Genomic DNA, 14,460 nt, shown 5'->3' with positions numbered 1-14,460 from the left:
TATTAGAATCACGGATTTTGATTCTTGGAATAACATGGAAATTTGTAGAATTTCAGTGGCAGTCAACTTTTTGGGGAATTGCCTGTGAGAAAGGAACTTTTGCTGGCCCCTCGCGTAGTGTGAAGGGAACCATTTCCATACCAACGAAAGTCATGAGACCTGTTTCGAAATTCTCTATGATGGGAAATTTAATTATTTCATAACATCAATAAAGTCGAAGGATACATGCACCTGGGTTTACATCGTACTTCGATCACCATCGCTCCAGATAAATTCGAACCCACTTTTGTTTTCCGAAGAATTCGAACCCACTTTTGTTACGGGACCACACGTCGTAGAATGTACGGGTAACCATGGGAGGAATCGTTTAGCGAAGGTCACATGTCCGAATGCCACTAACAGTTTAGCAAAGGTTAGATGTTCGAATCCCACTAACAGTCCACATAAGCAGAACTTTGATACTTTGCTGCCTCGGCCTGCAATAGCTTCAATAAATCCACTGAAGCGCAGCAGCAGCTTCTCCATGAATGAATTCTTTCTCCCTCTGAGCTCGCAGCTGTAATTCAGTCAGTTTAAGCTCCAGCACTATGTCGACGGCCTCGATTCCTCAGCAGGAGCGTGCAAAGGTCCGGGGTTTGAGTGGCTCTGCGCCTCGCAAGATTTTCCCCCGGAACCCCAACCATCAGGCCTCGCGAGAAGAGGAGAAAATAATGTCTCAGACTGTTCGTCCGCAGGGCGGAGGCGGCGAGGGGGATAATGATGACAATGAGGCCGAAAATGTAAATTCATTAGGGCACGAGGCCATGAAGAAACACAGAGTGTTCAAGAAATTCTTTGAATCCATGGATGCACTGACTCTGAAGGAAGTGAATGATAGGGAATGGACTTGCCCTGCATGCAGCGGTGGGGTTGGGGCTGCTAACAGTTACAAGGGTTTGAAACCTTTGATAGACCATGCGAAAAATGTGAAGCAATGGAATGTTAGGCTGCATGGGAAATTCATGATGGTGCTAGAAGAAGAGTCGAAGAGGCGAAGCGCCGCTGGTTTTGTTGTACAGGAGGTTTATGGGAAGTGGCTGAGCCTGCAAGAGCAGCATATCGATTCTCAGGTTGTTTGGCCTCCGATGGTTATTGTTGAGAATACCAGCTTCAAGTCACAAGAGAGCCCACAGGTATTTACTATTGCAACTAATCTCTCTTAAAAGTCACCATTTGACTGAGGTTAAGGCTGATCAGAAGTTTTAAGAAATTTTTATTATTAGGTAGTGTAGGTTGTTGTATAATGTTAGAAATGAAATGAAATGATATTTTAAGGTTTATGGATTAAAATTAGTTTATGGAATTGTAGATTTTTAGTTTTTTTTTTGTAGTTCTATATTTTTTTATTTAAATTGATGAGTTAGTCTAACTTTCTACCGTCTATGGAATTATAGGTTTTTAGTTTTTTAGTTTTTTATAATTGAATTATTTTCTTATTCAAATTCTTCGCTAAATCAATAATGTGAAGACACTGATGCTAACATATTCTCTTAACTTTCTTTGGATGCATCACATTCCAAAGTGAAATGTTTTTCCGATTCCACTGCCCCAGAGATGTAAAATGGACACAATCGTTTTTCCCAAAATTCTAATAATTTTTTTTCGCTAAACACACAATGCGAAGACTCTGATGCTAACATATTCTCTTAACTTTCTTTGAATGCATCACATTCCAAAGTGAAATGTTTTTCAGATTCCACTGCCCTAGAGATATAAAATGGACACAATCGTTTTTCCCAAAATTCTAATAATTTCTTCGCTAAACACACAATGCGAAGACTCTGATGCTAACATATTCTCTTAACTTTCTCTAAACACATCACATTCCAAAATGAAATGTCTTTTCCATTCCACTGCCCCAGACATGTAAAATGGACACAATAGTTTTTCCCAAACTTCTTTAGACCTTTTAGTGTAGAAAAGTTTAAAAAAATGTTTTATTTGATTAATGTAAAATGTTTTATCTGGTTAGAGTACAAATATATTGAATTATGTCTTTTCACTCAATTTAACTTAAAATTAATATGGAATAATTTTAAAATTAATATATATAAAACATTTTTTCTTTCAAAAATATATATAATTTTACCAATAATAAATTAAAATTAAAATTAAAATAAGTTAATAAATTTAAAATAAAAATAAATACATATAAATTTTTATAATTAACTAACCACAATAAAATGTTTTGTTAAGATACTTTTTCGTGTAAAAATTATAAATTGATGAATTAAATACGTTTAACTACCTAACTTAACAAACAAAAAACAGATTTTCAATTAATAAATTTAAATTAAAATAATCAATATATATATATAATTTTAAACATTTCTTATCCGATAAGGTAGAATCTTTCCGATTTTATAATTTAAAAAATAATTATTAAATACATCCTACTTTCACTCAACTTCATGCATGCACATTGAGTAAGAATGATGTTCGGTGATACCGAGGAAAAGCATTGATGTTTACCCAGTGAACATCACTTTCACTCAACTTCATATATTGAGTGAGAATCATACTTCCTAAGGTGTGTTGTGGCGTGACAGTTCGACTGTCGCTTTCATTTTCTTAATTCAACTATTTGGTTGATTTGATATATACTTGGTTTATAAAAATCTATTTATATTTATCAAGAATAATTAGTTATAAAAGAGTATAATAAAAGTGATTTGATTACAAAATTAACTTTCATTTATGTGGTGATTTTATATTCTAATTTAAATGTTTATTTCACTTATTGTGATAATTTAATTTAAATTTTAATATTTATTTTATTTAGTATTTTAATTTGTGAATTTAGAAAATTAATTTTATTTAAATTTATTACTTAGAGTGTTCCGTATTAAAAAAATATATTATGTTTTGTTATATTGTTTAAACATTTTGATTTAGTTAAATTACATTAAAAATTATAATTATTTATTAAAATATTTTGATGAAGTCAAATTACATAAAAATAAAGTTAAAAATTAAAACTAAAATTTATTATTATTAATTAAACTAGCATAGATCAATTTTAATTTTGGATTTATTAAGCATTCATAAGGATCAAATCTTTTGAGGTGCAAACTTCTTTTAGAGTGAAAAATGAGTTCATCTCTTGGTAGATCTTGAATTAAGATAGATCTAGATTGGTAATTTAGTATGTTAAAAATGTTGTCATATATATTAGTAGTTTGGTATGTTAAAAATATTGTCTCTCTCACACACAAATATATATATAGAGAGAGAGGAAGGTGCTTGTAAAAAAAATCAACGAAAAAAAAACTAAGTGATACTCAATTGCAAGAAATCTTTTAGAAAATATCACATCAAAATTTTTACATATAATTTTTTCATAAAAAAATATTTGTACAATATACATTAAATACCTTATAGTAATTAAACTTATATTTAGTTTTGAGAATTATGTTATGTGAGACTATAATCAACTTAGATCTATGTTAGATGATAAAACATAATTACATCTCAATAAATTTGGTTCCTTTTAAGTGTTTTGAAGATGTAGAATAACATAACTTTATATTAATTACAAATAATTGAATTATTTTCAACAATTAACTGAAAAATTATTAACATTCCATTGTTTTAGTTGGAGATGAAGGGTCATTCATAATTATTTTAAAATAAAATTTAGAATTTTTAATTTGAAAATATTGTTACATAAAATGAGTTTATAACCTAGTTCTATATTAATTAAGAATAATTGAATTATTTTCAACAATTAATTGAAAAATTATTAACATTTCATTTTCTTAGTTGGTAATGAAGCATCCTTCATAATTATTTTAAAATAAAGTTTAGAATTTTAGAATTTTAAAATAATTAGTTGGGAACCCATGCATTCCAATAGATGGTTGTTCCTTTATGTGGACATCGACAATTGCATGAACAAGGTACAAGGTGTAATTACCCGATTGGACCAGATGTAGATATTGTAGATTGATATCGAGACAAGTAGTCATTAAGGGGGAGTGTTGGAAAATGTAATTCCTACTTGTCTCAGTTGCGATTCTTTCTATTTAAAAGAGTTTGTTCCTATTAGCTAAAAGTTGTTTCCTAGATTGGTGTGTGGTTGAGATATTCTCTCAACCAAGTGATTGTGTGTCCAAGATAGTTTCCCTATCTTGAGACAACACTTCATATATTTTTTTGTAATATTGTTTATTTAATGATGACATAGGTTTTCCTTATGGAAATTTAATAATCCGAATCACGAGTAGTTTCGGTTTAACATTATGAAATCAAACAAAAAAATACTCATGATTACATAATTCAAACCGTAAACATAAATGCTATTGTTCACATCAAAATTCATTATTTTCTAAATATCAAAATATCATGATTACTTTTATTAATTATTCAATGATGTGATTTATATGAATAAAATCTGATTTATTATATGAAGATTACCTTTACAAATTCTTTAATATTATCATTTATATGATCATATTATATGACTAATCACTTTATTATTAATGCCCTTTACAAGAATGCGCAAAGCCATTTTGTAATGTAACACACACATGATAACAAAGAACCAAGTTTCAATATTTTTTTATATTTTTAAATTTTAAGCATAGTAAAATTTTAATCATATTTTTGTACAAAAATAATTTAAACATGGTAAAAATATGCCAATCATTTATAATTTTATTAGTTGATGGAGTGGCAACAACAATAATACACTGCCATCTTCCAATTTATAGATGAATATAATTAATTAATAAAATCATTCAAGTAGTCAATTCCAAATAGAGGAACACCTTTTAGCCTAATTAACAATAAAACATTTTATTTAAAAAAAAACATCTTATTTTATCTGGTTAAATATTTGTAAAATAACATATTTAATGTGATATATATTGTTTTAATTAAAAATTATTTATTATAAAATGCTTTTGGAAATGACAGATTATCCTTTAATGTTTTTGTTTTTAATTATATAGTTTATTATAAAATGTTTTTGGAATTGACAAATTATCCTTTAGAAACATTATTTTTATAAAAGTGATAATCATGCTTCTTGGGAAATGACGCAAAGGGGAATTATTCTACTCATGAAGAGGGACATACTGGGAGTTTCTTTATGATTGAAAGCATTTCGGGTACACTGTAGAGGTCCTCCAGGATAATAGACAGGGATTACAGGGATAGTGACAAAATGTTGTGTAACATCACCTCAACAAGATTCATATTTCTTATCCTAGTTGTCTCTTGATCCCCATTTTTACTCCTTAATTTGTGTTCATTACTAAAGTCAATTGATAAGTTAAGATTTGATCCCCTATCCACTCCCTAATTTAACTCAAGTTATCTCTTAGATGGATATTCTTATGTTGGTTGTTGCCACATGGAGGTTCTCTAAATTTCCCTAAAATTTGATTTATTAATCTCATTTTAATTCATCATCCTCTTCTCTTAATTAGGTTTAAGTATTTTAGGATTAATATTTATCCTTACATTTATGTCTCTCTTTTCCCTTTTTACCTACTTAAATTACATTATCTACCTAAAATTTTCCAACATGGGAAGGGTAGAGTTTTAAGGTAAAATATTTTATTTCTTCATATGATTCCCTTGACCAAAGTTTTATTCTTGCTTTAATTACCTCAGTTCTAATCATCATTTACAAGTTGATGTGAATTTACATGGTTTTCATATCTTGATTATATTTATTAATTTATTTATTTTTAATGATTCCAAGGGTGCCAAGTTTGGTCATTCCCTTTAAGGACTTCCCTTGAAATTCCAAGGGTGTGACGCCTAACAGTTTATTTGTGATGCCAAGGGTGTCACGCCTAACACTTTATTTGTGATGCCAAGGGTGCCAAGTTGGTTGTGCCCTTCAAGAAATTCCCTTGAAGTTCCAAGGGTGGCATGCCTAACTGTTTATTTGTGATGCCAAGGGTGCCAAGTTGGTGGTACCCTTCAAGAAATTCCCTTGAAGTTCCAAGGGTGCCATGCCACTTGCCCTTCAAGCATTCAGTGGTTATGAGGGGAAAGTATAGGTGCAAGGACAGAGACCACTATCGTCTCTTATGTTGCCTGCTATAGTGAAACTAATGGTGTCGAGGATCGAGGAATCCGCCTTGATGTGTGTTGGTGCACTAAGATGTCTATTAAAAGAAATATCAATACCGACATTAATTATCAACACAGGGTAACTCTGTTTATTTCAAGAGTGTCAGCATTGTATATGTAGTGAATTCAGAGGTCAATTCAGAATGAAATGATTTGGAAACATTGCACTAATATCTATTTCTCTAAGTTCAACCCAAACAATTATGAAAGAAATCTTTAAAGCACTTTCAGATCTACTTAATCTATTCTGCAAGAAACTAAATCAGAATGAAAATAGAAATAATCACTCTCAGCAATCTAACTGGTATTGACACTAATTCATTTAAGATGAAGGGACACTACAACAATTGAACAACAAATAACTATGTAAACATCTCATGGAAAGAAATCAACTATAACCTTGAGATCTATGATAATATTACTTTAGAATGAACAACAATCAAATGCTTAAATTAACATAATCAATTCGATAAAGATTATCATGCAGATGTAACACACAGCTAGATCTAGAATCTCGTCTGAACAACAAACGCAAACCAGGATTATCAATCCTCGCAGCAATCTGAATAGTGCTAACTTCACAAACTAACAGTAATAAATAATTATAATAATGAACATAAATAATTATAACACAATTGAAGTAGTAGATCTCCTATCGACTGGGCCCAAAGTCTCCAGAAGTCGCTTCTGAAAGATATTCAGAATACGATTATAGATGAAACACAATCTTCTTCATTAAAATTAATAACAGAGTTACAACATCACCGTAATGGAAGTATTATGTGTCCAAAAAGAATAGTTACAATCTTAAAATTCCTAACTATCTGTTCAATTCGCCTCATGGCTTGACATAACTTTTGGAAAAATAAATGGATAGAAGTGAATCCTCAGGATCAGGGGATCCTGAGGATTTCGAAACCCTCGATCTGATTTCAGCACAAAATAGCATTGGTCCTCCTATTCTTCCGCTATCCTCCATACACAAGACATTGTCCTTTTCCTTTCCTGGCCACTATTGTTCTGTCTTTTGAACAACAATCGTCCAATCCGTGTCCCTGCATATAAATATAGTGAAAGTTAGTTGTTCATACCCAGATTTATCCAATTTGTTAATAATTGATTTTACCCAACTTTTGTTATTTTTTCTTCTATATTTATTCCTAAAACGAAGATAAAAACATGAAGACATATGCTTAATTAAGCTATTACAAGGAGAAAACATACATTTTCCTCGGCCCAACATACTCCCTTGCTTGCCTTTTTGCATGTCCTCATGCAATAAGATGGTTAAGGTGTAGTTGAGTCAAGGAATAAGCAAGATATACTTCCTCCTTATACAACCTAAGACCTTTTTTCTGTTTGAGCATTGCAAAAGCCTGGTTCACTCAATGATCTAGCAAGTTATAATGACTGTAATACCCATTTGGAGGATACCGTATAATTGAACTTTTGTATCGACACCCTATCCAGTCAGGGCCCATGCTTAGGACCATATTGTTGTATTTGTGTAAGTGAGTGGACGCAGCTTTAAAATTTCTAAACTCAAATGGCTCCTTGTTCCTAATATTGTTACTGGAGGCTTCCCATCTTTGTCTGGCTATAGACAAAGCTTCTTCTTTAATTTCCTGAAAGTATTCCTTCCCTACCTATATGATGTATGTATGGAGTGGTCCTAATTTACCCACAACACTCGTTCGTTTCATGAACTATTTATGTTGGACAAAGAGATGTAGGGGTTTTGTGGGTTCTCTCCTAACCCATAAGTCTATAACATATTCCCTCTTTTGAAAAGTATTATGGCTTTAGCCCATTTAATATGATTAGTGGCAAAGGGAAGAAAAGCTTGAAATTGGATATCCCCTATGAAGGGGCTAGCATTACTATCTAGGTCATCCTCTAAGAAAATTTTATGCATGTACAATTCACATAAAAGGCATTGTGCCTGTTCATTTTGTTCCTTGAAACATTTGACAAAGTCTGGAGTGGTCTTAATTTCCATTGACTTACCAGCCTTAATGGCTTTAACCTTTAGTAAGAGGTATCTTCTTAGCAAGAATAGTGCATAGTTGGTGGCAGGTGCTCGGCACGACAAGGCATCTAGGTAGAGAGAGAAAACAGTCTCCATTTGCTCCTTAGCCTTCTGCATCTTGGCCTGTGATTTTTCGACTTTCTTCTGTTCATATTTATAATTAATGAAAGTCTCATCCTTTGTGACAGTAAGTGCCTCAAATTTCTTTCGCAATTCCTGGTGTACTCGTAGCGGCACTACTTCTCTTTATGTCAAGCCAACTCCTGTTGAGTCTTGGCTAGTTCATTTTGCAATTTTATAATGAATGCTTCCCTTACAAGAGGAATATAGTCAGGCGTTTCCTCTGTCTAGACTTCATCATCCTGTGTTACCATTGAGTCAGTTTGAATAGCAGCCTCAGCCGCTTATCGGGTCATACAACAATCAGCTTGGGTGTTTTCTTCAGTATCAGTTTGAGTAGCAACTTTAGCTGTTCCTTGGGGCATATGATAATCTTCCTGAATATTCTCTGCAAAATTGGTTTGGATAGCAGCATCAATAGTGGGGAAGTTCATTTGGGTTTCCCTTGGGAAAACACAAGGATCTTTTGTCTGCATTTCACTATTCTTTAAAATACATTGCTATGTTTGAGTTCCTTTTGAAAAAACAAAAATGGTCTTAGTTTGCATTTCAATATCTTCCCAAGAGCAGTGTTCTGTTTGGGTCCCTATGGTCTCCAATTCTGTTTTCAATTTCCGGGCCCTAAGTACTTCCTTCAATAACTCTCTTAGCTGCTAAACTGTTTTCTTATGCTTCTGGTACTTTTTAAGCAACTTCCTCAATATATCCTTGTATGTTTTCTTTGTCGTGAGGTCTTTGATCGGTGGTGGTGCAACTGTATTTACTTCAGGTTCAGGTTCAGGTGGAATTGTGTCGATATCAGGATGGGGTTCTAATGGAATCGTGTCTCCCGATGGATTCCCACCTTCCAGATCGCTTTCTTCATGAGATTCCCTCTTAGGAGACTCTAATGGAATGGTGTCTCCTAAGAAATTTTCATTTTCAGGATCTTCTTCTATATGGGCCTCATCCTCTAGGAACTTCATAAAAATAGTGCCCCCCTGGTTGATTTTCACCCTCAAGGGTTTCTTCTGTAGGGTTTTCCTTTGCTAGGGATTCCAAAGGAACAATAGCTTCTGTTTGATTTCCCTCCTCGAGGGTTTCCTCTACATGAACTTCTGTTTCAAGGGGCTTCTCCATAGAAGGAACTGGTTCCTTTTGTCCCTCCAAATTGTCAGTAAATGGCAAGGTTTCAGCATGATCAGAACTGCTAGCAGGGGTAGAATAGTTAGGGGCATAATTTTTCCCTTCAAAATTTCCAAATAGCTCCCTTCCTTCACAAAATGTCCCCATATTCTCTAGTACTCGGGCAACCTCTTCCTCATAGTCTTGCAAAGAGTCATCTTGTGGACTTGGAGGGGGCATGTGAGATGGCCCTGCCTCTTCTATTTGAATTGGGGTGTGCCGCTATGATTTTATCCTCGCAGAGTGTCTTTGCTTTACTAGGCCCAAGGCCAAAGAAGTATTCTTTCTTTTATGTGTCCTTTTCGGACCTGTCATTCTTGCCCCCTACTGTTCAGTCTCTAGGTTTTCTATAGGTGGGGTCAAAGTAGGATTTACAAGGTTATCCCAGGTTAGCTATTGCTGGGTCAGTCCATGAATGATGATTAATTTGATCAGCCCATGATGGTTGATGACTAGATGTGGGTCCTTTGCCTTTCTGACCCATCGAGCGTCATGTAATAATGAATTTAAATAAAATGACAAGTTAATTGTAATTTTCTGTTTCAAAATAGCTAATAGTTTAAGTTGACGAGGTTTTACCACGTCCTGACATTCGTCACATGTGATATACCTCTGCACAATGGCTGCCAATTCTTGCCATGGTTGTCTTAAAGTTGTAGGGTGAATCCCTTTTCCTTTTTACACCAATTGCTCATCTAGGTCTTGAAATATTGTGACTGTGTCCTGTAGAAGAACATGTTTATCCATCCATCTCGTTCCTTTTGTTGGAAGTCCAGAGACTTCAGATATGACTACCTCAGGGACCATTATGTTCCTGCCTTTCACCGTGGTGCGGCCATTCTGTAAAGTCTGCAGAAATTCAAGTGTCGTTTCCTCATGAAATCCTTGTAATTTTTCAAGTATCATAGCTAGCCGATGTGCTCAAGAATCACATGAGCCTGGTCTGATACCCTGAGCACTCTGGGTTCACTTCGAATGGATTTTCCTCCCATGGCTGTTGTTTCTCAATAGCTGGTTCACTTTCAATTTTGCATGCACTCCTCTCACACTTTCACAGTTTGGAACAACACCATAGAATGTTAAAGCTATTGATAGAGTAGTGACATTGTTTTGAGAGTTAATATCAAAGGCAATTATGTTATTTGTCTCATCAGCAATATTTGGCACAGGATCATAATTAATTCTCATGCTATCCATAATGGTTGCCTTCCCCACTCCAATCAGAAAATAGTTTGATAATTATTACACACAAACATTCATAATGCAGTCATTTAACCAGAAATCAGTTTAATAATCATCACACATGCTATCCATAAATCATCGCACATGCTATTCATAATGCAGACATCACCCCTCCAATCAAAAAAGGGCGTCCACGCCCACCAAGCATGGGAAAAAGGGAGGAGGCGTCGGGAAGTCATAAATGCGGGTGAACAATCAATAAAAGCGACGTAAAATACGACAAAGGAAATCAGAGCAGTATAGGTCGAAAGATTTGAAATGCCTGAAAAAGAATAAAACATAGATTTAGATCATTATGTAAATAGATATTTACCTTAGGTGGAAAGGTGACAAGTGCACAACCGTGATAAATGTTAATGATTGTCGGTAAAGTGTTTGGACAATAATGATACATTGCATATAAGATATAGGTTACTATTATGAAACAAGCTCACAAAAATATAGAAAATAAATATCAATGCCTTAGAATTCAACCTCTTCAAGGGGGCAAACTCCTTTACATTACACAAATGAACAATTCTTGGATGATACAAATGATAAGACCTCCTTTCTATATATAGGAGTCTAAGGGGTCATAATATAATCAGAGCCGACATAACAATAATAATGTAAGGGACAATAATAACAATAGTGGGCTTATATGGGGTACAATAATAACAATATGGGGACTACATGGGCACAACAATATAATAAGAGGGTTGTACTAATAAAAATAAGGGGTTACACTAGTAGTATAGGGACCTAACATGCCCCTCTCCTTCAAAAAGTGTTGTCCTCAACGCTTGAGTAGTTCTTGATGCTTCTGTATAAAATTCTTGTCCTCCCATGTGGAATCTTCAGTGGGTAAGTTCTTCCACTTGATGAGATACTCTGAAATTGATCGATTTCATAGCTGTCGGGTTCTTGTTTCTGTGACTGCTCTAGGTTCCAATATGATTTTTCCTTCCTCGTCATGTTCTGGCAATATTGTTTGAACTTGGGATCTTCTGCAACTTTTGAATGAGTGGCCACACTTCTTCGTCCTTCTTCCATTCATCCCTTGATTCGTTTATTCAATCTGGTTGGATAATAGAAATAACACAAAACAATGCTTCCACATCCTCATCCTTTCTTGAGAGTGCATCTGCGACAACATTTTGCTTCCCTTTCTTGTAGATGATTTCAAAGTCATAACCCAACATATTTGTGACCCATTTTTTCTATTCTTTTAAAAATAATCTTTGTTCTAAAAGGTATTTAAGACTATCACGATCCATTTTTACCTTGAAGTGTCTTCCCATTAGGTAAGGTCGCCATTTCTTGAGTGCATGTAGTACAACATTTCCTTTTGATAAATAACTTGCTTGAGATGTAGCCGTAAAAATACCCAATCGCCTACATCAAAACTTTTTTCACTATGATGTTGATCTGCCTGCTGTTTTATTTGATTCTGCACCAAAGTGGCATTATCCTTTAAAAGTTGGAGAACTTGTTGTTGATGCTCGATGTGATCTTTCACTCCTTTAATCTTTTTCTTCGTGTTATGTCCTTCTATCTTGAGAGTTTTAGGACTGGTAATTTCTTCCAATGCATTACAAGATATGGTCAGATTCATTTCTTGATGCTCGATGTGATCTTTCACTTCTTGAACATTTTTCTTCTTGACATGTCATTCTATCTTGATAGTTTGAGGAGTGGTAATTCTGGCCAATGCATTACAAGATATGGTCATATTCATTTCTTCTTTCTCGATGCGATCTTTCACTTTTTGAACCTTTTTCTTCTTGATATGTCCTTCTATCTTGAGAGTTTGAGGAGTGGTAATTCTTGCCAATGCTTTACAAGAAATGGTCATATTCATTTCTTCTTTCTCTAGGGTTGGTTCCTGGTGTATATCCTCTTCTTTTGATGTTTCTTGATCCTTTTCTTCCTCCTTTTCATAATCTATGTAAAATAATTTCTTCTCAGCACACTTATGACCTTTAATGAACTTGTTATCACAATTGTAACAAAGCCTTTCCTTTCCTTGTAGGTTGTGGAAGGCTAGGAGAAAAAGCACTTCCATAATTATAGTCATGAGTGGTGGGATTCCTTGTTTCCATAATTTCGCTTTCAATTTTTCTTGCCAACTTGAATGCTTTCTCCAATGAATCATGTTCCCAAAGACAAACCTCATGTTGAATGTTATCCTTTAAAGTCCCTATGAATACATCAATCATTTGCTTTGCTAAAATATCATTTACCCATATATTCAATTTTTGGAAGTCCTCAATGTGCTCTTCCATTGAACCCTTTTGTTTGAGATTTATCAATTGGCTAAAGACGCAGTTTCTCTTTGTATCCTCATAATGTGCTATCATTTCCTCCGTGAAAATTAACCATGTGACAAGTGGTTTACAAAAACAAAGCCCTTGATACCATAAAAACTGATTCAGTTCTAAATATAAAGATGCAATACATACCTTTTGTAATAGTTGCACCTCACGTAGATCAAAAAATTGCTCCATCTGTAGTATCCAATTTAATGGATCCTTTCCATCAAACTTCCTCATATTGCATTTTCTTGATTTTAGGAGCTCGATCTTGAAATGACTGTAACTCTGTAATTTCAAATCTCCAAGTTTTGAAATTGCATCCTACAGTATCCCTCTGAGTCCTCTTTCTAACCCTGCAAGTCTGATCAAGATTGGATTCTGCAAGGAAGAGTTATGACAAATCTCCCACGATGACTTGATTATAGACTGGTTCAGTAGAGCGAACTTGTAAAAAGTGCCCCATGTCATTGTTTCAACCTCAGGACCTGAAACTGATACACCAAAAACTACAGTCTGTCTTCTTTCTACAACTTCTTATGAAATTTCAATCTAATGCTCAGAAAGAAAGTTATGACGATTTTCCCATGGTAACCTGTTTGGAATGTAATTATAGAGCCTACAGAAACCCTAAATATATTCAATTATATCTCCAAAAATATATCGAAACAAGATATGAAATTTGGGCCCACCCTTCACCAAGTGTTCGACGCAAATGGGTTTTAATTTCAGAGTCTGAAACTTTGTAGAAAAACAATTATAGCGAAATTTCCACGATGACCTGTTTGAAATGGAATTTTGGAGCTTGGAAAAACCCTAACTTCCTTAGATCATATCTCCAAAAATATAGTGATACAAGATCTAAAATTCGGACCCGAGGTTTAGTGAGATTTTGTCTCAAATGGGTTTTATTTTTAGCTTCTGAAACGTCGCTTAAAAAATGTTATAGATAAAATTCTATGATGACCTAATTGGAGCAACGAAGCCCTAGAATCTAAAGCTCTAATACCAAATGTTATGAAACCAACTCACAAAAAGATAGAAAAGAAAGATCAACACCTTAGAATTTAGCCTCTTCGAGGGGGCAACATCCTTTACGTTACACAAATGAACAGATCTTGGATGATACAAATGATAAAACCTCCTTTCTATATATAGAAGTCTAAGGGTCATAATATAATCAGAGCTGACATAACAATAATAATGTAAGGGCACAATAATAACAATAGTGGGCTTAAGAGTCAGGGATGGTGTAAGAAGTAAAACAAATGCCAATGAAGGTTATGGTTTTATCCCTATATTAGCATATCAAAGGGATTTATCCATTTGAAAGTGTGAAAGATAAACCAACATGGTGTTAAGATAATAAATTATTTATGATGTGTCCAAAGAGAAGATATTCAACCAGTCATTATATAGGTGTACAATGTCAGCTTTGGAATAAAGATGACCATCAAAAGTTTCATAAGTCATAATGATATTAATATT

The 14,460-nt window shown here is 33.9% G+C and overlaps 1 protein-coding gene across 1 annotated transcript in view; it reads left to right on the top strand.

Annotated features, from left to right (window-relative positions):
* The first annotated feature begins 274 nt into the window (after nt 1–274).
* The window catches only part of LOC149265976 (protein SUPPRESSOR OF GENE SILENCING 3 homolog), a 66,933-nt gene continuing 52,747 nt past the window's right edge, over nt 275–14,460 (top strand). Inside the window, exons 1-2 of the mRNA XM_089429909.1 lie at nt 275–376; nt 413–1,172. Coding sequence (XP_089286035.1) covers nt 588–1,172 — 585 coding nt within the window. The 5' untranslated portion in view covers nt 275–376; nt 413–587. The remainder of the gene's footprint in view (nt 377–412; nt 1,173–14,460) is intronic.

Source organism: Pinus tabuliformis, chromosome 6 (genome assembly GCF_031772625.1).
Source record: "Pinus tabuliformis cultivar Carrire ecotype Pingquan chromosome 6, CPIR1, whole genome shotgun sequence".
Taxonomy (NCBI): Eukaryota; Viridiplantae; Streptophyta; class Pinopsida; order Pinales; family Pinaceae; genus Pinus; species Pinus tabuliformis.
Note: the sequence above shows the minus strand (reverse complement) of the source record. Positions and strands in the feature narration are given on the sequence as shown.